The sequence below is a fragment of the Caenorhabditis elegans genome, chromosome I, assembly GCF_000002985.6.
Source record: "Caenorhabditis elegans chromosome I".
Classification (NCBI taxonomy): Eukaryota; Metazoa; Nematoda; class Chromadorea; order Rhabditida; family Rhabditidae; genus Caenorhabditis; species Caenorhabditis elegans.
In genome coordinates this window covers 11,397,011-11,423,922 of record NC_003279.8, presented here as the reverse complement: position 1 = coordinate 11,423,922, position 26,912 = coordinate 11,397,011, and the positions used below count along the sequence as shown (strand labels likewise).

General features: G+C 37.0%; 3 protein-coding genes and 1 non-coding gene across 5 annotated transcripts; 1 reads left to right on the top strand and 3 right to left on the bottom strand.

Moving 5' to 3' along the window:
• Nucleotides 1-322: 322 nt before the first annotated feature.
• C27C7.7 (RING-type E3 ubiquitin transferase) lies at nucleotides 323-1,743 on the bottom strand (the record flags this gene model as incomplete). The annotated part of the gene is made up of 4 exons (NM_060516.3): nucleotides 1,668-1,743; nucleotides 1,070-1,612; nucleotides 537-806; nucleotides 323-490 (listed from the first exon to the last, which is right to left on the bottom strand). Exons 1-4 carry the CDS (start codon nucleotides 1,731-1,733, stop codon nucleotides 323-325), a joined length of 1,047 nt encoding a protein of 348 aa, NP_492917.2. The 5' UTR covers nucleotides 1,734-1,743.
• A 910-nt stretch (nucleotides 1,744-2,653) lies between these two features.
• On the bottom strand, nucleotides 2,654-6,915 carry Y53H1C.3 (uncharacterized protein). Its single transcript, NM_001392948.1, has 4 exons — nucleotides 6,878-6,915; nucleotides 6,767-6,829; nucleotides 3,891-6,078; nucleotides 2,654-2,756 (listed from the first exon to the last, which is right to left on the bottom strand). The coding sequence occupies exons 3-4, from the start codon at nucleotides 6,038-6,040 to the stop codon at nucleotides 2,687-2,689; spliced, it is 2,220 nt and encodes a 739-aa protein (NP_001379256.1). The 5' UTR covers nucleotides 6,041-6,078; nucleotides 6,767-6,829; nucleotides 6,878-6,915; the 3' UTR covers nucleotides 2,654-2,686.
• A 574-nt stretch (nucleotides 6,916-7,489) lies between these two features.
• On the top strand, nucleotides 7,490-23,392 carry ego-2 (BRO1 domain-containing protein). 2 transcript variants are annotated; one of them, NM_001264705.3, is made up of 15 exons: nucleotides 7,490-7,607; nucleotides 7,662-7,736; nucleotides 7,794-7,921; nucleotides 8,865-9,006; nucleotides 10,174-10,314; nucleotides 10,775-10,930; nucleotides 12,355-12,584; nucleotides 13,744-14,471; nucleotides 15,610-15,759; nucleotides 17,446-17,754; nucleotides 18,721-20,447; nucleotides 20,897-21,089; nucleotides 21,142-21,314; nucleotides 21,525-21,661; nucleotides 22,837-23,392. In NM_001264705.3, exons 1-15 carry the CDS (start codon nucleotides 7,503-7,505, stop codon nucleotides 22,925-22,927), a joined length of 4,485 nt encoding a protein of 1,494 aa, NP_001251634.1. In that variant the 5' UTR covers nucleotides 7,490-7,502; the 3' UTR covers nucleotides 22,928-23,392. The 2 variants fall into 2 exon arrangements, with proteins under 2 accessions (NP_001251634.1, NP_001076622.2); NM_001083153.7 differs by having other exon boundaries at nucleotides 7,496-7,607; nucleotides 20,903-21,089; nucleotides 22,837-23,364.
• On the bottom strand, nucleotides 16,618-16,676 carry Y53H1C.8. The gene has a single exon (NR_050564.1). It is a non-coding gene; the product is annotated as an Unclassified non-coding RNA Y53H1C.8 (non-coding RNA).
• Nucleotides 23,393-26,912: the final 3,520 nt, after the last annotated feature.

The following is a 26,912-nucleotide window of genomic DNA, read 5'->3' as shown; positions in this document are numbered from 1 at the left end:
TTCTGGCCTTCCTCATTGAATTTTTCGCCGCGCTCTATTGACAATCGCCCACCGGACAACGCGTGGGAAAGTCGTGTACTCCACACGGACAAATGCATTTAGTTTTACCACTAAAATCGAGTCGCGACGCGACACGCAACGCACCGTAAATCTACCCCAGATACCACCAAAATGGCCTAGTTCGGCCAGAACTCTTCCATTTCAATTTATGAGGGAAGCCAGAAATCCGTGTAAAATCGCCAAAAAACAAGTCAATTAATTTTCCTGTTTTTTGTTACTTTCTAGTTGCTGTTAATTTAAAAATTAAAAATCAATAACGGCTTTATTTGAAATCAAATTTTTTACTGTTTCTTAATTCTTCAATTTTCCTGATAACTAGAACTGCGAGATCAGATTCTTCAAGCTCGCGAATGACAAATTCTGACCGGTTTTGCTCAAATTGCTCCAACGAAATCGGCATTTTCAGGAAGAACTCCAGTGTGCTCCGAACCTGAAAATATTCATTTTAAAAGCCTTCGAGCTCACTCTCTGCTCACCACAAACTCCTCGTCTTCCTTCAAATGCTCCGTGAGCACAGCTACCGTAGTACCTGTCACCGGTGACTGGTTATAACTTTCCGTTATAAATTTTTTGAAGGCCTCCAGCTTCTCCTGAGCCATTTCCAGATGCTCCGTGTGTTCGAGCATATCCCATAGCTCGAGAGCACATTTGATGCCATGCTGGTAGATCAAATATTGAATATTGTATTTTCGGTATAAAGCTAATGATGGAGCAAGGGTGCCGAGCAAGGTGATTGCGCTGGTGATCTGAAAAGTTTTCCAGTTAGAGTAGGCACAGAATAGGCGTACCACACTTGGGAAGCTTGCCTGACCATTCTAGGTTGAATAATGCCTTCTTGCCTGGTACAGGTGTCAAAGTGTCCCATTTTGGTTTGATCTGCGAAAAATGCGGGAGAAAAAATTCCCGCATTTTCTGTAGATCAAACCGTAATGGGACAGTCTGACAACACGTGCTGTAGGCAGGCATGTGCCTGCCTGCCAGGCTGGAGCAACTAATATGTATTACTTACCTTTAAATTGTCTTCCGTTTTCAGACATTCTGCCAGATAAAGCATGCAAATTTCCATCACAATTGGATTTTCACCCCCCTCATCCTCCTCATCTTCCACAAAAATTCCGGAATCTTCTTGCTCAAGCTGCTCCAAAATCTTCATCACCAACTCACTGGCTTCTTCTACTTGCTCCTGAACTTTCATTGCTCTTTCCAGAATTTCAAGTCGCTCAATTTCCTCTAACTTAAATTCTAACTTGCTCAGAATTCGACAGGAGGATCTAACAAGTTCCATGTTTTCCAGATTCATAAGACCTATGAGGAGTTGGAGCACAAGTTGAGAGCAATGCCGATTTGATCCGAGATGCTCCGCGAGTTTTGTGAGAAGTCTTGGCTGCTCCGCTTGAAGTTGCTCATTTTTCCACTGAAGAATCATTGACTTGAGATTCATGGCAAATGGGTTGTAAGGGCAGTTTTGGGTTATGAGAAGAGGGATATTGTGTTTTTCGAGAGTTTCCATAGATACTTTATAGTTATTTAAGTCTTTGATTGCTGGAGAGATCTGGAATAAATTGGAAATTTAGGGGGTTTCTGGTATTTAAATTCATTTAACTTACCATCTCATCATTTTCCGACGCTATGATTTTCGCCAAAACGTGCATTTTGTAGTTTATTGTGCTCATTTTTGGCGGTGGAGAAGCTGAAATTTAAATTTTTAGAACAGTAAAAAAAAAGATTCAGAAAACAAAAAAGCTTGATACAAGAACAATAATGTTTATTTTACTGAAAAATGCTCAATTAAAAGACGTTGAACCAATTTAGAGGAGTTTCAAAATTGTAAATTTTTACAATAAATTGCCAAATTTTAATAGTTTTTGATGGGTTAAACCTAGGTTTTCTGAATTCTCGGGACAATAAAAAAAGGGGTAATAAGGGAATAAAAAAATAGAAATAAGTGTGAACCTACACGGCCACCCTGCTCTTTTGCCTCCTTACAGGCGTCGGGTGTAACTTGGTAGATAAGATGAGAAGGTGCGTGTGGGAATGTAAGTGCTGGGGTGGAGGTTAAGGGGAAATGGGGAATATATAGGATTAGATAATATATCTAGAATTTTAGATAAACTTTCCCACTTTCCCAGCGATTTTAAATGGACAAAACTGTTTAAAAACCCGAAGGATATGGAATTTTGAAAACATTTCTGCCGAAAAATTCATTTTTTTTTTCTCGTATTTTTCCGTTGTTCTTGATGAGAAAGTGTAAATCAGGATTTAAATAAATTTAAATTCAGAAAAAAAAAATTTAAGTGCTCTGTACGACGGCACCGCCGTCGTCCAGGACAGATTTTAAAAAATTCATTCAATCCGAAAATCGGTGATCTACAAAAAACGCGGGAAACGAGACGCAGAGTCGAACGGTTAAAACGTGCTGACGCCACACTTTTCTAGGCGAGAATTCCCGCATTTATTGTAGATCAAACCGTGATTGGACAACCTGGCACCACGTGGCTGGAAAGAAACTGCCAAAATTTATATAGTTTTTTTGTATTAAAAAAATTAATTCCAAATTTATTAAAAATCCATATGTTAAGGAAAAGTTCGTAGAAAAATAATTTATTGAAATAAAAATTCGAGTTCACTAGGCCAAAGCGAATAGAGCACCAAATAGAATACTTGTCACACATCCGAACACGAACCACCAAGGAATTCTGGAATTAAAGAAGGGATTTGAGGATTTTAATATAGGTAGGCACGCCTAGTAGCCTACAAGTAACTGAGCAGCTTTAGCTACATGGCCTCATACCTCCAGTACCCCTACAGTGCACCTACAGTACCTTGACATTATCCCCCACCAACTCCCAACCCACTATCTCTTCAAAAGCTAAAGATTCAAACTTTCCTAAACTACAGTAATCCTACCGTATACCTACAGTACGCCTACAGTACCACCACAATACCTTGATATTATCCCACATCAACTCCCGACCCAATATCTGTTCAAAAGCTAAAATTCAAATTTTCTCAAACTACAGTAATCCTACCGTATACCTACAGTACCCCTACAGTACTACTACAGTACCTTGACATCATCCCCACCAACTCCCAACCCAATACCTGTTCAAAAGCTAAAATTCAAATTTTCTCCAACTACAGTAATCCTACCGTATACCTACAGTACCCCTACAGTGCACCTACAGTACCTTGACATTATCCCCCACCAACTCCCAACCCACTATCTCTTCAAAAGCTAAAGATTCAAATTTTCCTAAACTACAGTAATCCTACCGTATACCTACAGTACGCCTACAGTACCACCACAATACCTTGATATTATCCCACATCAACTCCCGACCCAATATCTGTTCAAAAGCTAAAATTCAAATTTTCCCAAACTACAGTAACCCTACCGTATACTTACAGTACCCCTACAGTACCACTACAGTACCTTGACATTATCCCCCACCAACTCCCAACCCAATACCTGTTCAAAAGCTGAAAATTCAAATTTTCTCAAACTACAGTAATCCTACCGTATACCTACAGTACCCCTACAGTACTACTACAGTACCTTGACATCATCCCCACCAACTCCCAACTCACTCTGTGTACTGTCAGACAGGTTCTATTTGGTGCCAGGCTGCCCTATTACGGTTTGATCTACAAAAATGCGGTAATTTTTTGCCCACAAAAATGTGACGTCAGCACGTTCTTAACAATGCGAAATCAGTCTCTTCTCCCGCATTTTTTGTAGATCAACGTAGATCAAGCCGAAATGAGACACTCTGACACTGCGCGTGGCCACGTGCAATTTCTGTAGGTCCACCGAGTGAGAAGCCACTAACCTGTCCAATCTCTCACGTTCATTTGGATTCTTTGCCTTTCTCCTTTCCTTCTGCTCCACCCGAACATCCAGCTCCTCCGGCTTTTCGAACTTCTTCGAGAAATTCGCAAAGAATACGTCAAGCTCCCTCAAAGCCACATTCGCAAAGTGCACACGGTAGGAAGTGAAATCCAAATCCAACGAGTTCAGTGATACATTGACATTTCTCAGAATCTCCTTGACAGTTACATTTGTTACAAGTCGTGCCAGCTCTCCAACAGAATTCCCTATTGCTTCGAAGTCTCCCTCGATGCTAGGAATGCTCCGAGCTTGCACAAAAAGTTGTTCGTAATCCTCGAGAACAATAGACTCTATAGAGTCTGTAGCCTGTTCTTCGAAGCCTTCCAATGATAGGTGAAGCATCCGGAATTCTGATTTCAACAGTACTATTTTCTGGAGATTGTACAAATGAGGAACGTCATCCATAACTGATACAGATTCTATGAGAACATTAATATTATCTATGACATACTTCAACTGATCCTTCTTCTCCACCAAATCGGATAGTTTTTCGAGTCCTTGAACTGCTAGGCGAAGATTCTCAGCGTAAGATTCTACATCCTTAAACTCTCCCAGAGCATCTGTTTCCACTGTGTGAAAATTCTTCATCGCTTTCATATGTCGCTTCATCACGAACATATCATCTACAGCGGATGTAGAGTTTTTAAAGACACCTAGGAGGTTGTTGAATGAATTTTGATACGTTGAATTGTAAACATGATCGCTGATCCTTTTCGTCGCAATGCTTAAAGAAGCTTTGTATTTCAGGTAGGCGTTATTTTGAAGGCAGTTGAAATAATCAGCGTACTTCTCTAATTCATCTTTGTGTTGTGAATATATCCAACCGATGTCCAATTGAGCGTACCTGGCATAAACATTAATGTCATGTATAGGAAAGGTATTGATGAGCTCTAATTGTTGATTTATCATTGATAAATGTGCCTTTAAACTTTTTAGCTGTCCAGTTTCGTTAAGTTTCTTAATCACAACCGTTTCATGTTCCCTGTGGATTTTCAAAAAATCTTGTCCAGCATCCGAGTTCCCCGAGAGAAAAAAAGACAATTTTATGGCCAGCATAGTTAGGTTATTGAATTCTACTTCTATCTCATCAATAAACATTTTGAGATCAGAAATAGCTCTAAATCTAAGTTCTAACGGAGTACACTCTTGGTCAGCAGCAGACATGTGATCATCTCCAGGAAAAACGTCGAAGTTGAACATCTCAATGATGCTTCGAACGCCACCAGCAACGTCGGTGAAATTCAGCCGCCTCTGTGCTCTAAGAAGAGAGCTTTGGAAAGCTGATAGTCGACTTAACCCCTTTCCTAGAGAATCACTATTTACCACACTCCTGATCCAAGCGTCACTGAGCACTTTATCAAATTCTGGGAGGCTGAGAGATTTGTTATGTCCTTCCGGGGCAAAGATCTTCCCAATAAGTGGGCCTAGATCAAGAAACATATGCACTGCAGAATTGGTGTAAATGGATATATACTTGTTAAATGCGGCTTCTTCCTTTTTGGTCAGATTCAAGTTATCCTTGTATTTCAAATGCTCCTCCACGCCTCGAGCAGTTTTCAAAAATGGAGCGACTGCCTGGATAGTTGAAGTGTATTCATGGAACATCCAGATGTCGGAGGTCGCGTTAAATGAAGTAGACAGTGATGTTAGAGCTTCTAGGGCTGTGGATAACTGGTCAGCTTCCAAAGTTGCAGAATTTAAAATACTTGTAAGATTCTGGCAGATCTTCTCCAGGTTTTCTAGAACTTTTGGCTTGACATAATCCTTACGAAGCTCTGCAATTCCTTTATCGAAATCTGCCTTTCCACTCCAATTTTTCACATCGATCATTCCATCAATCTCCTTCAATATTGCATTGTACCCTTCATAAGCTTTGCGAGCTTTTGCATTTTCATCGCCAGCAGCGTCACGGAGCAATTTAGGGATATTTAACCCGATTTCAATGCCCTGTTGAACGTGGAGCATGTTAATTGAGGCAAGCTCACTGGGTAGGGCTGAGCCAAGAAGCTCGGAGATCAAGGTTTCCGGGTCAAGTGTGCCAGAGATCAATCCTTTTTGAATAGACATCGCATTGAGTATTTGGGATATCATTTTGAGCCGATTGATTGAGGTTTTCAGGGGTGAGATGGCTGAAAATTAGACATTTTTAGGTGGTATCTCCAAAAAATTTGGGCTCAGAGGTTTTTTATTTGTATTTTTCCCCAACTTTTCAGAGGTTTTGGTCATGCTAATAACAGTTAAAATCGAATTTCCTATCAAAAATTCATATTTTCAACAATTTTCCCTATTAAATTCGAGCTCAGCGCAGTTTTTTACCCATATCTAGGCGATTTTCGCATAAATTAGAAACTCTGTGCATTTTGTCGTAGCGTGTCCGGTGTTTGCGTACTTTTGGGCCCACCGTACCCTGAAACATCTGAAATTGTGCTTAACTGCGCAAAAGGAAAGCAGTTGGCGTGAAAAACGGCGAGGAAAACAAAGTTGCTGCTTAAAATCCTTTTTTTCTGCCATTTCTTAAGGTTTTGGGAGCGAATTTGCTGAAAACCAAAATTTTTCCCCAAAATTGTTTATTTTTAACCATTTTCGTTGTCAAATTCGAGCTCAGTGCAGTTTTTTACCCCTATCTAGACTATTTTCGCATAAATTAGAAATTCTGTGCATTTTGTCGTAGCGTGTGCGGTGTTTGCGTACTTTTGAGGCTACCGTACCCACTGCATTCTAAATAACGTCGTTTACAGGCCGAAAAGAGGCTGTAAAGGTTAAAAATCACAACTCAAAGAAACTCAAATTTTCTGCTAAAAAATACACATTTCCTACCATTTTCAGCGTTTAAAGCTCCCATTGATAATAAAATAGTGAATATTTCGATAAGAAGTAACTCTGAAACAAAAATCTGTTAGAAAACTTTGCAAATTACCAGCAACTCACTCATTTTATGCATAACTTCTTTGTTTTTCACTAGGAAAGTTGAAAAATCGATATGAAAATCGAAAAATGCGTTGGAAATTCGAAAATTCACGGTATTTTTGGTTAACGTTTTTTTTTTGTTGATTTTACGTGTTTTTTTTTTAATTTAAACTTTAAATTGTATGTTTTTCTTGCTCTTTTCCAATCAATTTCATTAAATTTGGCCGTTTTTTCATCAAAAACGCTGAAAAATTGCAAAAAACCAAAATTCAAACTTCCCTCCAACGAAAATTCTCAATAGAGCGCGCATGCACTGCTAAAATCCAGTCAACAACCTGTTTTTGTTACCGCCATTTGTTCTTTGTCAGCCAAAAACCCCGTAAATTAACCGTTTTTTCTCGTTTTTTGCAACAAATTTCACGTTTTATCATTAAAAACAGCTGAAAATCAATAAAAATGAGCGAAAATCCATGAAAAACTAAGGAAAATCGTTGATTTTAGCATTAATTCATTTTTTCGTGAAAATCTTGCGAAATCGTGAAAACTTGAAGGAAAATGTTATTTTTATATGAATTATGGATTTTTAAACCTTTTAAAATCGAAAAATGAATTTTAACCTTAAAAAAACCAAAATTTCAGCTCAAAAATGGAGGCTCTTCCAATAATGCCTATGCTGGCTCCACAATCGAGATCCTCAACACTTTCCTACGATAATATCCCAAATTTTGACTTTAGATTACGCATGAAAGAGGTAAAAACTGTGAAAAAATCGATTTTTTCTCACCAAAAATCGCCAATTTTTCAGTATATTCTGCTCACTTTCAACGCGGACCCCCACGACTACGATTCGGCGTTCGACGAGCTGACACAAATGAAATTTGTACTGAAAAAGCTCGAAAAAACCTGCTGAAATCATTAAAAAATCAATATTTTGCAGGAAGCCAACGTTCCGACGCCATCTGTGGAGCAAACTCTGAAATTAAAAAGATATTACGGCCAGCTGTGTATGATGCAGAAAAGATTCCCAATGGGAGCCGGAGAACAGCTTGAAACACCGTTTGCATGGTAAAATATCGAAAAAATTCGATGTTTTAGAGTGAAAATTCGATGGAAATTGGCCGGAAAATGACTATTTTTGGCTAAAAATTGATTTTTTCGCTGAAAAATCGCCAAATTGCCGAAAAATCCGCATTTTGCAGGTTAAAATTCGCAAAAACTACGGAAAAAGACGATTTTCTACTGAAAAATGCATAATTTCGATGAAAAAATGGCAAAAATTCGAGTTTCGTCCGAAAAAACGATAAAAAACTCAATTTTCACCTAAAAAATTGAATTTTTCACCAAAAATTACGATTTTTAGTGATTTTTTCCACATTTTGCAGTGATAATTCCATTTTTTCCCGAAAAATCCGCTATTTTCAGATCAAAAAGGCGATTTTCTTGGGAAAATTACAAAAAAAACGTCAAAAGATGGTGTTTTACACTGGAAAAAACGTTAAAATTCACATTTTCATCGATTTTTCTCCAATTTTTACTGTAAAAAAAGATTTAAAACTCAATTTTAACCTGAAAAATTGAAATTTTCCCAAAAATTACGATTTTTAGTGATTTTTTCCCATTTTGAAGCGAAAATCCCAGAATTTCAGCAATTTTTCCCCGGAAATATCACTAAATTACTGGAAAATCCGTATATTTAAGATTAAAATTCGCGAAAAAGGCGATTTTCAACCGATTTTCCAGCTGAAAATTGTGCTTTTTATCGATTTTTCCCCAATTTTTATCTAAAAAATCTCCATTTTAGCCAGAATTTTGATCGATTTTTCATCGAAAATTACGTTTTTTGGCTTATTTTAATCGATTTTTCTCGGATTTTCACTGAAAAATTGCAAATTTTCATCATTTTTGGCCCATTTTTATTCAAAATTCCCGGTTTTTTCTCGATTTTTCACTAAAAAATCCCGAATTTCTCCAATTTTCCCCACTAAAAATCGATTTTTTTTTGTTGCAGGCACGACGGTCTAATCGACATCAGAAGTGCTCAAAGTGAAGTGACAATTTGTGATATTGAATTCGAAAAAGCGTCTGTAATGTTCAATATTGGAGCATGTCATGCACAATATGCTGCCGAGCAGACAAGGGATACACAGGATGTATGGAAATTCGAATTTTTAGTGGAAAAATCGATTTTTCGACGATTTTTAACTCAAAAAAGGGAAAAAACGTGGAAAATTGGATGAGAAATCGATAATTTATGGATTTTAACAGTGGAAACGCTGAAAATTATGATATTTTAGCTCATTTTTGCAGGAGAAACCGATTTTCCGATGATTTTTCACCCGAAAGTTGGGAAAAAACTTGGAAAATTGGACGAAAAGCCGGAAAATTTTTGAATCTTACCACTGAAAACGCGGAGAAATTTGATTTTTTAGCCTATTTTTGCAGAAAAATCCGATTTTCCGGTGATTTTTCGCTCGAAATTCGGGAAAAAATGTGGAAAATTGTACGAAAAGCCTGAAAATTTATGAATTTTAACACAAAAAACGCGGAAATTATTGGTTTTTTAGCTCATTTTTGCGATCAAAATTGAATTTTCATGAAAAAAATCGATTTTTCGATGATTTTCCACTCAAAAATCGAGGAAAATCTTGGAAAAATAGACGAAAAATCGAAAATTTAAAGATTTCAACACTGGCAAAGGCGAAAAATTTTGATTTTTAGCTCAATTTTGTAGGAAAAACCGATTTTCCGATGATTTTTCATCCCGAAATCGGGAAAAAACTTGGAAAATTGGACTAAAAAATCGAAAATTCGTGGGTTTTTTCCACTGAATACGCTGAAAATTTTGATTTTTAGCTCATTTTTGCGATCAAAATTGAATTTTCATGAAAAAAATCGATTTTTCGATGATTTTTCACTCAAAAATTGAGGAAAAATCGAAAATTTGTGAATTTTAACACTGAAAACGCGGAAATTTTAAATTTTTTTAGCTCATTTTTGCAGAAAAATCGATTTTCCCGTGGTTTTTCACCCAAAAATCGGGAAAAAACCGATGAAAACTCTGAAAATTTGACGTTTTTCCTAATTTTTTCGAGAAAAATACCAAAATTCTACAATTTTTCGGTTAAAAACGCCACAAAAAGGCTTTATTTCAGCAAAAATTGATGAAAAACGCTGAAAATTTGACATTTTCGTTCATTTTTTCGTAAAAAAAAATTGAATTTTTAGGAATTTTCCAACTTTTTGGGTCAAAAAATTGATAAAAACTTGAATTTTCTCACTAAAAATCTGAATTTTCCCTAAAAATCGCCATTTTTCAGTGTATAAAAGCAGCATTTATGCACTTTCAATATGCTGCCTACGCCTTCGAACAGCTCAATTCATTCAGAAATTCGGATATTTTTTATCCGTCAGTGGATTTGGATGCAAATGTCATTTCGTTTTATTATAAAGTGATGATTGTAAGTTTTTCAGTGATTTTTCAGGGAAAAAAACTGAAAAAATCGGTGAAAAATAATTTTTTTGTGAAAAAATCGAAAAATTTGTTAGAAATTGAGTTTTTAGAGCCTTTTTCAGGCAAAAAATTGGAAAAAACTGGATTTTTATGATTTTTTTTTCTGAAAAAATTCAATTTTTATCAGAAAAATCGATGAAAAATCGACGTTTTTTTGTGAAAAAATCCTGAAAATAATGAAAAATTGGTCAATTTGGATCTAAAATGTCATTGAAAATTCAATTTTTTACACACTTTTCGGCAGAAAATGGCTCAAAATTGGCCAAAAATTGACTGAAAATTTCATTTTCAAGCTATTTTTGCTGGAAAAAGCCTGAAAAATGGGAAAAAATGCTCATTTTTTACTTAAAAATTCAATTTTTTCACTATTTTCCTCAGAAAATTTCAAAATAACTCATTTTTTTCAGGCTCAAGCTCAAGAATGTCTGGTTCAAAAGTCACTTTTAGACAATCGAAGTGCAATTGTAATTGCAAAATTATCACTTTGGTTACAGGAAGCTTATGATTCAGCAGCGAAAATTGTCGATGAATGGAGTGTTAATATACCTGAATCTGTACAGAGGGTAAGAAGAAGCTGGAAATTTGAAGAAAAACGGAGAAAATTGGATGAAAATTGAAGAAAAACGAAGAAATTAGACTTTAAAAAATCCAAAAACTGCTGAAAATAGCTAAAAAAGGGCTGAAATTGACTAAAAATCCTTGGAAAATTGAAGAAAAACGGAAAGAATTGACTGAAAATCGACAAAAAACCAGAAAAATCTACAGAAAAATATCAAAATTGCTCAAAATTTGACTGAAAAATGACCAAATTTATAGATTTTGAGCTGAAATTTTGAGAAATTTTTTTCATTTTTCCGCCTAAAATGTTTGAAATTCCCGGAAAAAGTGTGATTTTTTCCACTTTTTCCTCAATTTTCAGCGAACAATTGCTATAAAATTGGATTTAAAGTAGATTTTTATAGATTTCTCTTGTAAATTTCCATTTTTTCATACATTTTAGGCAATTTTTAGGCTTTAAAACTAGAATTTTTGCCCAAAATCGGCCAAATCGCTGGAAATAAACAATTTTTTAGCTATAAAACTCGTTTTTTTTTTCAGAAACTCACGTTTCTAATCAATTTTTGTATTTTAGTGAAAATTCCATCGGTTTTATGCAATTTTTAGCTCTAAAACTCAATTTTTCTGCTGAAAAATCGCCTAAATTCCAGTTATATTGTCTATAAAATTGGGTTTTCAGTACATTTCAGACAATTTTTAGCTATAAAAATCGATTTTTTACGCTCAGAAACGTTTAAAATTCCAGTTATATTGCCTGAAAAATTCTGAAAAAATCGATTTTTGTATAGATTTCCATGTAAATTTTCAATTTTTAACCTATTTTAGACAATTTTAAGCTCTAAAATTAGATGTTTTAGGTTCAAAATTTCTCTTTTAGGCGGATTTGTACTGAAATATCAAGTTTGTAATCAATTTTTAGCTATAAAAATCGATTTTTTCGCTCAGAAACCTTTAAAATTCCAGTTATATTGTCAACAAAAACATGAAAAAATCGATTTTCTATAGATTTTCTTGCAAATTTCAAGGTTTTTATCAATTTTAGACAATTCCAAGCTCTAAAACTCGATTTTTTCGCTCAAAAACCTCTCCAAATTCCAGTTATATTGTCAATGAAAACATGAAAAAAACGATTTTTATATCGATTTTCATGTAAATTTCATGGTTTTCATCAATTTTAGACAATTTTTAGCCGTAAAACTCGATTTTTTAGCTCAAAACCTCTCCAAATTCCAGTTATATTGCCTGAAAAGTTCTGAAAAAATTGATTTTTGTATAGATTTCCATGTAAATTTCCAATTTTTAGCCAATTTTAACCAATTTTTAGCCGTAAAACTCGATTTTTTCGCTCAGAAACCTCTCAAAATTCCAGTTATATTGTCTATATAATATATCCTCAATATCCAACACAACTCCACACGAGAAATTACAGTATTATGCGAAGATATGCTCATTAAAAAGTGCAATGTATGCTGTAATTGCCTATATGTCATTTGGTGATAATTTGGAAAAAGAAGACAAGAAAATGGGTTGGAGGCTTCAATATTATAATATTGCCAACAAATATATGGAATTACTCTCATCGAATCATTCGAAAATGCGGGAACGATATCCGGAGCTTTTCGTCACTTCAAGCTTCCTTTTTGATGTGATTAGTGCCAAGTAAGTGTGGGGAAAATTGGGGAAAAATCGCAAAAAAACTGGTAAAAATCAGTAAAAATTGCCTGAAAATAGGAAAAATTGCGAAAAATCGGACAAAAATCGATAAAAAATAGCCTGAAAATTTGAAAAATTCACAAAAATGGCCCTAAAATAGGCTTGGGCATAGGCTTAAGCTTTTAGGCTTCCGCTTAGGCTTAGGCGTAAGCTTAGGCTCAAATTTCAAAAAACCACAAAAAAAATCGTGATTTTTCAGACAAAAAACCGAGAAAAACTGACCGAAAAACGTGTAAAATTTCCCTAAAATCCCCCAAAAATTAGCTAAGAATCTGCGCGAAATTTGCTCCAAATTAACCGAAAAAACTTTTCAAAAAGGTTGTTTTTGATCAAATTTGAGCCAAAATTCATTAATTTTCGGCAAAAATGGAGCGAAACTGGCCAAAAATGCTCCATTTTCGTTGAAAATTGAGCAAATTTAGTTGAAATTAAGCCGAAATGTTCAATTTTTGTGGAAAATGGTTTATCATGCTGCATCTGACTTTATTTTCGGTCGTTTTAGTACTAATTTTGTCGAAATTGAGCCAAATTTGTCAATTTTTTGACCAGAAAACTCAAAAAATTGTTCGATATCCGTGTAAAATGGAGCAAATTTTGTGAGAATTGAGTCAAAAAAAAACTTGCCTAAAAGTTTTAATATAATTATTTTAATAAAACTCACAGAAGGTAGCAGCACACTTTCATCCCTAATTTCTGTCATTTTTCAGACAAAAAAACGCGTGAAAATTGAATATTTTCATGCGATTTAATCTTGATTTTTTGCATTTTAGCCCAAAAAAATGTATTAAAACAAAAAAAAACTTTTTCTGTAATTTTCCAGGCAAAAAAAAACGCGGAAAATTGGATATTTTTATATAGCAATTTGTTTTTTAAATGTTTTTTAAAAAATGCTTTTTTGAGGAAAAACAAGAAAAACAATGTATATTTGCTGAAAATTCCCTAATTTTTGCATATTTTCAGACAAAAAAAACGCGGAAAATTGAACATTTTCATGCAATTTACCACAAAAAATTGCGAGAAAACAGTGTAAATTTGCCGAAAATCGGCGCCAAAAATGTGGAAAATATCTTTTTTTTTTTTAATTCAAACTTTGCAACTTTTGCAGGCAAAGAAACGCGGAAAAAGAGAACGATTTCATCTATCACGACAGAGTTCCAAAACAAGAAGATGCAATAGATGCTGTACAGAAAGACGGTGGTGGTGCAATGTGTAAAGTGAAAACTCTGTCATTTGATCCTCTAGATCCATCAGTTTGTGGTTGTGATCTATTCGGGAAGCTTCTACCCACATTTGTACAGGATGCAGTGAAAAAGTATTCAGATGACAAGGATCAAGCACTTCGAGAAATCAAAGAATGTGTCAGATCCTATGATGAACATCTCAATTATCAACTACAACTCGCCGAATTTGATAAACTTCGATTTATGCTCAATGAGGGAAAGAGGAGCCGAGAAGCTTGGTTCGAGATTTCTGAAGATTTGATGAAAAGGAATGCTGACATGACGTCATACCCGGATTGTGTACCAAATTTAATCGATAAAATGGGAGAATCATCGGATACAGCGAGAGTTGCTGAAGCGAAGCTTAATACGTTGCTCTCAAAGCTTCGAGCTATTGATTTGCAGAAGAGCAGCATTCGGTCGGATGAAGGCTTTATCCTCATTCAGAAGGAGCTCGAACGGCTCGCCGAGCATCTGGAGCAGGCAAAAGCTCATAATGTTTCACTGAATAAGGCGATTGCACAGCACTCTGCGAATTTGCAACTTCTCACGCTTCCGTGTAGAGAGATGTGGATGAAAATTGTGCCGCCGGAGCAGCAGGGAGAGATGAGAAGTAAAAAATTTAAATTTTTAGCTTATTTATTGTGAAAAAATCAAAGATAAAAATGCGGAAAATTCAACCCGAAGACGCCCATTTTTTCAGTGGAAAAATATCAAAAATTACTTTAATTTTTGTAGCTAAAATTTTGAAGCAAATTGTGAAAAATCACGAAAAATCGATGAGAAATTCGAATTTTGCAAGAAAAAGTGCGAAAAATGTTGAAAATTCAACCTGAACTGTCAATTTATTACTGAAAAACGAAAAAAAAATATATCAATTTCAGCCGTAATTTTGAATCACGAAAAAACTATATAATTATCGTGCAAAATCGAATTTTTATGAAAAAACTCCCAAAAATATTTCGAAAACTGAACAATTTCACAGAAAAACCAACAAAAAATCGATAAATACTGAAAAATCCGACTCAAAAACTCGAAATCTTGAATTTCCGCCAAAATTTCGACCAATCGACTCCCCGACCAATCAGCGAGCTTCTCCGCCCACTCTTCGACCAATCGGGTGAAGTGGGCGGAGCGAAACGCTGGGGATTTTGAATTTTTGGCGGAAATTCAAAATTTTGTGATTTTGAGTCGGTTTTTTCAACCTTAAACGTCAATTTTCAGCTGAAAAATATGCATTTTCGCAATATTTATCACATAATCCTGAAAATACTGCTTAAATCCTGATAAAAATTGCCTTTCGAGCCAGTTTTTTGTCTCAAAATGCAATTATTAGTGGAAAAAATCGATAAAAATACAGAAAATTCATCCAAAAACGCCAATTTTTCAGCTGAAAAATATCAGAAATCACGAAAAAAACTAGAAAATTATCGTGAAAAATTCGGATTTCACTTGAAAACACGAAAAATCCAACTTAAAAACTCGAAATCTTGAATTTCCGCCAAAATTTCGACCAATTGACTCCTCGACCAATCAGCGATTTGCTCCGCCCACTCTTTGGCCAATAAGGTGAAGTGGGCGGAGCGAAACGCTGGGGAGTTTGAATTTTTTGCGGAAATTCAAAATTTTGTGATTTTGAGTCGGTTTTTCTGCGAAAATTGTGAATTTTTTCGATTTTTCGGTGATATTTTTTCGTGTTTTCAAGCAAAAATTCCCCTAAAAAACTAAATAAAATCCTTAATTTTTTCCAGATGGCTCGAGTCCGGAAGAGCTCCAAGTGCGAAAAATGATTGAAAAAGTGATGGAAATGCAGGCGCAACGTCGAAAGCTCGTCGAACAATTTGAAGCCGATTTGAAAGCGGATAATATCTCCAATAAGCTTATGGGAACCAATGAACGGGGTACGGAGAGCTGGAAAATTTGGATTTTTGGCTTAACAAGAATGAAGTAAAAAATGCGAAAATTTACAATTTTTGCGTAAAAATTCAAGAAAATCACAATTTTTACTGAGTTTCAGCTTCAAAAAGCTCAAATTTATGATTTTTTGCATTTTTCCGTATCAAAATCGAACTTGCCGACCCATTTTACCCCTATTTAGACACTTTTTCGAAGATTTTTAGAAAATTGTGCATTTTGTCGTAGGATCCGGTGCCCTCGTGGTGTTTGCGTACTTTCGAGGCTACAGTAACCCAAAAAATTTTTGATTTTAACGTTAGAAACATATTAAAAAGTGTTTTAGGCATAAAAAACGTCAAGAAACTCGAATTTAATGCTAGAATTTCCGAAAAATCGATATTTTTTCTGGGAAAATCGATATTTCCCCGATATTTTCTCAAAAACTATGAATTCTGGTGATTTTCTGAGTTCTCCGTATCAAAATCGAGCTCAGCGACCCTTTTTACCCCTATTTCGCTTTTTCCAAAGATTTTAGAAAATTGTGCATTTTGTCGTAGGATCCGGTGCCGTCTCGGTGTTCGCGTATTTTCGAGGCTACAGTAACCCAAAATTTTCGAATTTAACGAATTTAACCGATTAAAAAGTGTTCTAAGGGTGAAAATCAACGAGAATTTAGAATTTTGGCAAAAAAAAAATTCAAAAAATCGGTTTTTTTTTTCCTGGAAAATCGATTTTGCCGTTGTATCTTTAAAAACTACGAATTCTAGTGATTTTACGCATTTTTCCGTATCAAAATCGAACTCGCCGGCCCATTTTACCCCTATTTAGACACTTTTTTGAAGATTTTTAGGAAATTCTGCATTTTGTCGTAGGATCCGGTGCCCTCGTGGTGTTTGCGTACTTTCGAGGCTACAGTAACCCAAAATTTTCGAATTTAACGAATTTAACCGATTAAAAAGTGTTCTAAGGGTGAAAATCAACGAGAATTTAGAATTTTGGCAAAAAAAAAATTCAAAAAATCGGTTTTTTTTTTCCTGGAAAATCGATTTTGCCGTTGTATCTTTAAAAACTACGAATTCTAGTGATTTTACGCATTTTTCCGTATCAAAATCGAACTCGCCGGCCCATTTTACCCCTATTTAGACACTTTTTTGAAGATTTTTAGGAAATTCTGCATTTTGTCGTAGGATCCGGTGCCCTCGTGGTGTTTGCGTACTTTCGAGGCTACAGTAACCCAAACTTTTCGAATTTAACGTTAGAAACCTATTAAAAAGTGTTTGAAGGGCGAAAATCAACGAGAATTTCGAATTTGATGCTAGAACTTTCGAAAAATGGACAATTTTTCCTAGAAAATCGATTTTTCTCGTTGTATCTTCAAAAACTACGAATTCTAGTGATATTCTGAGTTTTTTCCGTGCCAAAATCGAACTCAGCGACCCATTTTACCCCTATTTTGACCCTTTTTCACGATTTTTCAAGAAATTGTGCATTTTGTCGAAGGATCCGGTGCCCGCTCGGTGTTTGCGTAGAAAAATACCAAAAATTGTCAAAATTTCACTTTTCGATCCTGGAAAATACTAAAAAATGAGTGAAAATTGCATTTTTTGCAGTGTTTTTTCGGGAAAACTCGATAAAATCCCATTTTTAACTCGATTTTCAACCGAAATTTCACAAAAAATCATATATTCCAGGAGCCGAGGAAATCATGAAATCGGAGCTCACAAAGCACACGAACATCCAACAGCTCATTCGGCTTAACATCACAGCTCAAGACGCAATTCTTCGTGCATTTGCAGATGCAAACGCTGATTTCTTCGAAGAACGTTTGGCGATGAGCACAAAAAAAGAGGAATACGAGAAGCGTGTCTCGGAGCTCTGTGCTTCTTATGAAGTTTATCGAGATGTTTCCAAAAAAGTTGATGAGGGAGAACAATTCTATCGGCAGTTGATGGCTAGATGTGATCAATTTGCGATTCCGGTTCATGCGATGGAAGAGCAATGTTAGTAGATATGGAAATTCGTGGAAAATGAGCCAAAATTCATCAAATTTCGTGAAAAATGATGCAAAAATCGTGAAAATTTCAAAATGGTGCTTCTACCGGCAATTTTGAGCTTTTTGGAGCAAAATTGAGCCAAAATTCATATTTTTTCCCGAAAAGTGAGCCAAAAATGCTCCATTTTCGTGAAAAATTGAGCAAAATTCGGAAAAATTGGGCAAAAATGACCTAATTTCGTGAAAATTGTGCTCAAAATGCTCCATTTTAGTGAAAATTGATGCAACATGGTGCATCGATCGGCCGATTTCGAGCTTTTTGGAGCGAATTTTGGTGGAAATTGAGCTAAAATTCACTGAAATTCATGAAAATTCATCCAAAAATGCTCAATTTTGGTGGAAATTGAGCCAATTTTCGTGAATTTTTGACCAGAAAACGGGAAAGTTGACCGAGTTTTGTTAAAATTGGGCAAATTTCGTGAAAATTGAGCCAAAATTCATCAATTTTCGAGAAAATTGAGCCAAAATTCTTCAATTTTCATAAAAAAAAATGAAGCAAATTTTGAAAAATTGGCTAAAAAAAAGGCCAAAATTCGTGGAATTTTGGCCCAAAATGCGCTTTTCTAGAGAAAATAGTAGGATTTTCGTGAAAATTGTGCTCGAAATGCTTCATTTTAGTGAAAATTGATGCAACATGGTGCATCGATCGGCCGATTTCGAGCTTTTTGGAGCTAATTTTGTGAAAAAAAAGCGAAAATTGAGTCAAAAATGCTCCATTTTCGTAAAAAATGGAGCAAATTTTGTGAAATTTGAGCCAAAATTCATCAATTTCCGTAAAAATTGCACCGAAAATGCTCAATTTTTGTGGAAAACGGAGGGTTTTAAGTCAAAATTGCTCCATTTTGGAGCTCTGAAATGCTCCAAAATCCGCATTTTCAAGTAAAAAAAACCCTAAAACCCTCGAAAATTTCAGATCGCGAAGAGATGGAAAAGAAGGAAAGAGCCAAGAAAGAGGCGGAGCATCATTTGAATCAAATTCGAATGAGCCGAGATGCTCAAAATGCTCTTATGGATTTTGGTGGAGGACGAGGAGGAGGAGCTCCCGGAGCACGAGCACAACAACAAGCCTATCAACCATCCAGAGGAGCAGCTGGAGCTGGAGCTGGAGCTCCACGAGGACCACGGCTCGGAGACTTTATGGATAGCTACCGGGCTCGGAAACAGGCCCCGCAGGCTCAAATTCCAGAGGATCAAGGACCACCATCGCCCACGCCGAGCAGTATTTGTGATTTTCCTGTGCAGAGCCAGCGAAGTCAGAGATTTGGAGCATTTGAGGGGGCTCAGGGAGCTCCGGGAGCCCAGAGAGGATACCAGGGACCTCACAGCCCGGTTCCGGGAGCTTTAACAGGCTCACAGGCTTCTGGGCCTTTTGGAGCACCGCCAGGAGCCCCACACGGCTATGGAGCACCACTTCAAGCTCCACCACAAGCTCCATATGGCTATGATCCATCCCGTTACCAAGATCCATCGACATATCCGGCTCCACCGCCGATTCTTCCGGGCTCAGCGGCCTATGAGCATGCGATTAGGCCGTATCCGGGGGATACGGGCTCGTATCAGGTGCCACGAATCGTCCCCGGAGCACAATATGGAGCTCAAGCCGGCTCTGGAGCATACTTTGGAGCACAATTCGGAGCTCAGGGAGCCCAAGGAGCACATTTTGGAGCACAAGGAGTACAATTTGGAGCTCAGGGAGCCCAAGGAGCACATTTTGGAGCACAAGGAGCCCAAGGAGCACAATTCGGAGCTCAGGGAGCCCAAGGAGAACAATTTGGAGCTCAGGGAGCCCAAGGAGCACATTTTGGAGCACAAGGAGCCCAAGGAGCACATTTTGGAGCACAAGGAGCCCAAGGAACACAATTTGGAGCTCAGGGAGCCCAAGGTCCACCACCGGCAAGCTATGGAGCCCCCACACCACCTCAAGCTTCCTATGGACCTGCTCCAGGAGCACATGGATATCAAAACGGAGCCCAGGGACCCCCTGGAGCTGAAGTCGGAGCCCAAGGTCCTCCTGGAGCACATTTTGGAGCTCATGGAGCTTCAGCACCACCACCAACAAGCTATGGAGCCCCCACACCACAAAGACCACCTCAAGCTTCCTATGGAGCTGCTCCGGGAGCACAAGGACCCCCTGGAGGACAATTTGAAGCTCATGGAGCTGCAGCACTACCACCAACAAGCCACGGAGCCCCCACACCTCAAGGACCGTTTGGAGCTGCTCCAGGAGCACAATTTGGAGCACAAGGACCGTACGGACAGCAAGGAGCCCGCTATGAAGCTCAAAAATCGCCAGGAGCAGCAATTTTTGGAGCTCCGGGAGCACCACCACAACATCAAGGATCCTTTGGAGCACAGTTCGGAGTACCACCGCCTCAAAATTCAGCTCCTGGAGCTCAATTTGGAGCCAAGCCAGAAGCTTCATCTCATGCTCCAACCCCACCACCACAACCTCACCCATCATACCAGGCACCGGCTCCACCACCGGCTCTTTCCGTCTTCCAGCATTCTCCACAAGGAGCACCGATAACAGCTCCACCGCCAGCTTCTTCTCATCATGAGCATATTGCTGCTCCTCAAGCTCGTTTCACACCGACTCCAGGTGCTCCGTCGCCATGGCATGCGACTCCGGCTGAGCTCAAGGTGGGAGCAAGCGCTTTTTAGGAAAAAAGGGGAAATTTCGAAGAAAAACTCCTGTTTTTCAAGAAAAAGGAGCTAAAATTCGGATTCTTCAGCGAAATTTGGCTGAAAAAGTGATTTTTCCGGTGAAAATGGCCCGAAAATTGGAATTTTCAGTGATATTTTGGCTGAAAATCTCCTATTTTTCAATGAAAAACTGAAATTTTTGGATGAAAATGAGCCGAAATTTGGATTTTTCAACGAAATTCGGCTGAAAATTCCTTGTTTTTGGATTAAAAATTAAAAATTTTGGTGGAAAATGAGTTAAAAATTGGAATTTTCGGCAAAATTTTGGTGAAAATCTCCTGCTTTTTGATGAAAAATGAGCTAAATTTGCCTAAAAATGAGCCAAAATTCGCTATTTTCGACGAAATTCAGCTGAAAATGAGCCAAAAATTGGAATTTTTCCTCAGTTTCAGACTCCATGGAACACTACACCACAGTATCATGCTCCGCCAGGAGCTCAAGCTGCTGCTCCAGAAGCCCCCGCGGCTCCGGCTCCGGGAGCCCCAGCTGCTCGGAGCAACGTGGATTTGCTGAGCGACCTGCTCGGCGACTTTAACTTGCCTCCACAGCCGATTCAGCCGACGGTTCACAGCACTCAACGTACGTGGAGAGCCCAGGCTTTATCTCAAAATAAAAGCACAACAATTTTCAGAGCTCCAGCATCAGGCTCCCCAGCAGCAGGAGATGTCGGATTTTCGAATTGCCGCCGCCACACTGAATCCGCCGCCGGAATCGGTTAAACCGGTGAAACCGGCAGCCGCTGTTCAGCCAATGCCTCAAATGACGGCTCAACAAGTACCGGCTCACGGAGCACAAGAGACTCCGGTTAGGTTTTGAGCCAAAAAATTGACATTTTCCATGAAAAAGACCTTTTTTTTTTAAAAAAATAGGCCTAAAATTTGAAAATTTCAGTTGTATTTTCCCAAAAATCGGTGAATTTTAAAGAAAGAGCCCGATTTTTTTGGAAAATAAGCCGAAAATTTGAATTTTCTAGTAGAATTTTGCTGAAAATCCGAAAATTTCGCGCTTTTTCAGATCCTCAAATCGTCTGAGCTTTCGAGCTCGGCGAGCACAAGCAGCAGCATCACAGAGCTCTCGGATCCGAGCAAATTCCAGTTGGGAGTTGGAAATGTGCAGAAGCTGGAAAAACGAATGCTTCATCAGAGTTTTAGGTAATAGGAAAATTTAGGCCATTGATTTGGGGAACGTTAGGTCATTTATACAAGGAAAACTAGGCCATCGAAATAGGAGAAAGTTAGGCCACTGAAATAGCGAAAGTTAGGCCACCGAAATAGCGAAAGTTAGGCCATCGAATTAGGAGAAAGTTAGGCCACCAATTTAGGAACAGTTAGCCCATCGAAATAGGGAAAGTTAGGCCACTGAAATAGCGAAAGTTAGGCCACCGAAATAGCGAAAGTTAGGCCACCGAAATAGCGAAAGTTAGGCCATCGAATTAGGAGAAAGTTAGGCCACCAATTTAGGAAAAGTTAGCCCATCGAAATAGGGAAAGTTAGGCCATGTTATATTAGAGAAAAGAGAAAGTTAGGCCACCAAATAAGGAAAAGTTAGGCCATCAAATTAGGGGAAAGTTAGGTCATCAGTTTAGGGAAAACTAGGCCATCGAATTAGGAGAAAGTTAGGCCATCGATTTGGGAAAAAGTTAGGTCATCGAAATAGGAAAAAGTTAGGCCACCAAATGAGGAGATAGTTAGGCCACCAACTTAGGGAAAAGTTAGTCCACCAAATTCTGCGAAAAATTCGGCCAACCCAGAGAAAGCTCGGCCACCAATTCTGCAAAATTAGGCCACCAATTTAGAGACAGTACGGCCACGTAGTTTTGATTAGTTATGCCATCAGATTCTGCAAGTGTGGTTCGGCCACTAAAATCCTGAAAACCTAGGCCACCAAGTTATGCAAAAGTTAGGCCACCCTCTCATCATTAAACTAGTCCCCCAATTGCAAAAGTTAGGCCACCTGAATCCGAAAAACTAGGCCACCAATATTTCTGCAAAACTTCGGCCACCCTCTCATTGTTATGCTACTCCCCCAATTGCAAAAGTTAGGCCACAAAACTCTAAAAAAGCTAGGCCACCAATCTTTGTAAAAATTAGGCCACCACATTTGAGAAAACTCGGCCACCGATTTCTGCAAAAGTTAGGCCACTAAATTCTGCGAAACTAGACTTTTCTGCCGAAAAGTACACTGTTTTGATGTACTCTGAGTTTTCTTATCAATCCCTTATCACCTAAAAAAACCCCCCGAAAATTGCAAAAAATTAGTGCAAAAATTGAAATTTTCTCAAAATTTTGAAAATTTCCACGAAAAATTCAAAAAATTTTGTTTTCAGAAACCAAGGACCGCCTCCACCAATGAATCAATCGGATCCACTCAATCAAATTGATGCATTCAGTAGCTTCATGACGCCACGTCATCAATAATTATTGATTTTTCTGTAAAAATGTATTGATTTTTTTTTTTGTAAAAATTCTCTTTTTTTTTGTTGTGATTTTTCCTGATTCCGAGTCTACTTAAAGTGCCCATTTTTATTGCATAATTCTATAATTATTCCCTTCGAGACCCCCCTCCCCGATGAAATATTATTATCATACATTCGCGTTTTTGCACGAATGTGTAATAATCGAAAAAAAATTCGTTTTTTTTGTATCATAATTTTTCTGCTATAATAGAAGAGACGCAGACAAAAATGTTGTTCCCCGCAACGAAAACACGCCGAAGCCACGTCGAGCTATTACCACGTGGCTTCCGCGTGTTTTCGTTCGAACTGCAATTCATTTTTTTTTCGATTTTTTCTCCTTTTTTTGTGATTTTCTGCTACTACTTGAAGTTTTTTCTCTATAAATTTCGTATTTATTGATTTTTTTTCTCGCCGATTTTATAGAAAAACTTTTTTTTTCAGCTAATTTTCAGTTGCTTTTGCACTGCACTTCTTTGGATATTTCTAACTTTTTTTGTTTAATTTTTTTTTCTGAGTTTTGATGGGAAAAGTTTAAAGTTTACAGAAAAATCGATAATTTTTTTTTGAACAAAAAAAAAACTTTTTAACAAAAAGACTTGAAAACTGAAAAAAAAATTGCAAAAAAAAAAATTTTTTTTAATTTTTTTCCAGATTTTTCCCTTAAACGAACGTTCAGAATTTGTATTTATAGCGAAAAAAATCAATTTGCTTTCCAATTTTTTCTGGCGAGCTTTGGTCATTTGTTTACGGCTCCTTTTTTTTCTTGTTTGCTGCAAATCAGCTGCATTGTTACTTATAAAATTTAGAAATTAGAATAAGATTTAAAAATGATACAATTTGAAACTTAGAAAAAAAAAATTTTTTTAATTTTTCGAAAAAAAATTTCAAAAAAAATTTTTTTTTTGGGCAAAAAATTTCGAATCTACTTTTTTTTTCAAAAAATTGCCTATTTCTGAAAATTCCCCACAAAAAAAAAAATCTGATGTAACATTTATTCCAAATTCCATCACATGGTGCATCGGAGACCCCCCCCCCCCCCCCCCCCCCCGAAATTTATGAGAATTCTGTGTTTTTCTCTGCGCTCTCTCACACTCATCTCTTATCAATGATAAGAAGGAAAAAGATATGAAAGAAGCTTCATTATCCGGATTTTTGGAATTTTATTGATTTTTTCCCTCTAATTTTACGTCTTTCTCTGTTTGTTAGCCAAAAACTCCAATTTTCGGCGATTTTCTTAATTTTTACGTATCAAAATCGAGCTCAGCGACCTTTTTTACCCCCAGTTTGACAGTTTTGACAGCCCAAAATTTAGATATTAGTGCATTTTGTCGTAGGTTCCGGTGCCCTCGTGGTGTTTGCGTACTTTTGGAGCTACAGTAACCCAAAATTTTCGATTTTAACTTTAGAAACCTATTAAAAAGTGTTCTAGAGGTAAAAAATGACGAGAAATTCGAATTTTAGCGACAAAATTTCAAAAAATCGCTTATTTTTCCGGAAAAGTCGGCATTCCCCGATATTTTCTCAAAAACTCCGAATTCCAGACATTTTTCGCATTTTTACGTGTCAAAATCGAACTCCGCGACCTTTTTTACCCCCAATATGACAGTTTCCGCCAAAATTTAGGAATTTGTGCATTTTTTCGTAGAATCCGACGCCTTCTTGGTGTTTGCGTATTTTTGAGGCTACAGTAACCCAAATTTTTCATTTTCAAAGCTAGAACCTTAATAAAAGACGCCCGAATGGGTAAAAAACGACGAGAAATTCGAATTTAATGCTAGAATTTTCAAAAAATCGACATTTTTTCTTGAAAATCAGTTTTCCCCCGATATTTTCTCAAAAACTCCAAATTCCGGTGGTTTTTCGCAGTTTTCCGTATCAAAATTGAATTCAGCGACCTTTTTTACCCCTAATATGACAGTTTCCGCCAAAATTTAGATATTAGTGCATTTTGTCGTAGGTTCCGGTGCCCTCGTGGTGTTTGCGTACTTTTGGAGCTACAGTAACCCAAAATTTTCGATTTTAACGTTAGAAATCTATTAAAAAGTGTTCTAGAGGTGAAAAATGACGGGAAATTCGAATTTTAGCGACAAAATTTCAAAAAATCGCTTATTTTTCCGGAAAAGTCGGCATTCCCCGATATTTTCTCAAAAACTCCGAATTCCAGAAATTTTTCGCATTTTTACGTGTCAAAATCGAACTCCGCGACCTTTTTTACCCCCAATATGACAGTTTCCGCCAAAATTTAGGAATTTGTGCATTTTGTCGTAGAATCCGACGCCCTCGTAGTGTTTGCGTACTTGTGAGTCTACAGTAACCCAATTTTCTAAAATTTGAAGCTAGAACTTTAATAAGAGGTGTTCTGAGGGTGAAAATCGACAAGAATTTTAAATTTTAGCGAAAAAAGTTCAAAAAATCGATATTTTTCTGGAAGATCAGTTTTCCCACGATATTTTCTCAAAACTCCGAATTCCGGTATTTTTTTTTGCAGTTTTCCGTATCAAAATCGAACTCAGCGACTCTCTTTACCTCTATTTAGACACTTTTCCGAAGATTTTTAAAAAATTCTGCATTTTATCGTAGGATCCGGTGCCCGCTCGGTGTTTGCGTATTTTCGAGGCTACGGTAACCCAAAATTTTCGATTTTAACGTTAGAAACCTATAAATTTTCAGGGGTAAAAAGCGACGAGAAATTCAAATTTAATGCTGGAATTTCCAAAAAATCAATAATTTTTCCGGAAAATCAGTTTTCCCCCGATGATTTCTCAAAAACTCCAAATTCCGGAAATTTTTCGCAGTTTTCCGTATCAAAATTGAATTCAGCGACCTTTTTTACCCCTAATATGACAGTTTCCGCCAAAATTTAGAGATTAGTGCATTTTGTCGTAGGTTCCGGTGCCCTCGTGGTGTTTGCGTACTTTTGGAGCTACAGTAACCCAAAATTTTCGATTTTAACGTTAGAAACATATTAAAAAGTGTTCCAGAGGTAAAAAATGACGGGAAATTCGAATTTGATGCTAAAATTTCTAGAAAATCTATAATTTTCCTGGAAAATCGATAATTTCCGATATTTTCTCAAAAATTCCGGTGGTTTTTCGCATTTTTCCATAGGAAATTTGAATTCAGCGACATTTTTAACCCCTAACGGACACCTTTCCGAAGATTTTTAGAAAATTGTGCATTTTTTCGTAGGATCAGGTGCCCTCGCGGTGTTTGCGTAGTTATGGAGCTACAGTAACCGAAATTTTACATTTTCAAAGCTAGAATCTTAACAAAAGATGCCCTAAAGGGTGAAAAACGACGAGAAATTCGAATTTAATGCTAGAATTTCCAAAAAATCGATAATTTTTCTGGAAAATTGATAATTTCTGATATTTTGTCAAAAACTTCAAATTCCGGTGATTTTCTGAGTTTTTCCATAGGAAAATCGAACTCAGCGACCCTTTTTACCCCTATTTAAACACTTTTCGGAAGATTTTTTGAAAATTGTGCATTTTGTCGTAGGATCCGGTGCCGTCTCGGTGTTTGCGTACTTTCGAGGCTACAGTAACCCAAAATTTCAAATTTTACGCTAGAAACCTATAAAAAAGTGTCATAGGGGTAAAAAACGACAGGAAACTCGAATTTGATGCTAAAATTTCCAAAAAATCTATATTTTTCCGGAAAATCGATAATTTCGGGTATTTTCTCAAAAACTTCAAATTCTAGTGATTTTTTGAGTTTTTCCGCATCAAAATCGAACTCAGCGACCTTTTACACCCCTATTTAGACACTTTTCCACGATTTTCAAAAAATTGTGCATTTTATCGTAGGATCCGGTGCCCTCGTGGTGTTTGCGTATTTTTGAGGCTACAGTAACCCAACATTGTTGATTTTAACGTTAGAAACTTATTAAAAAGTGTGCTAAGGGTGGAAAACGACGGGAAATTCGAATTTGATGCCAGAAATTC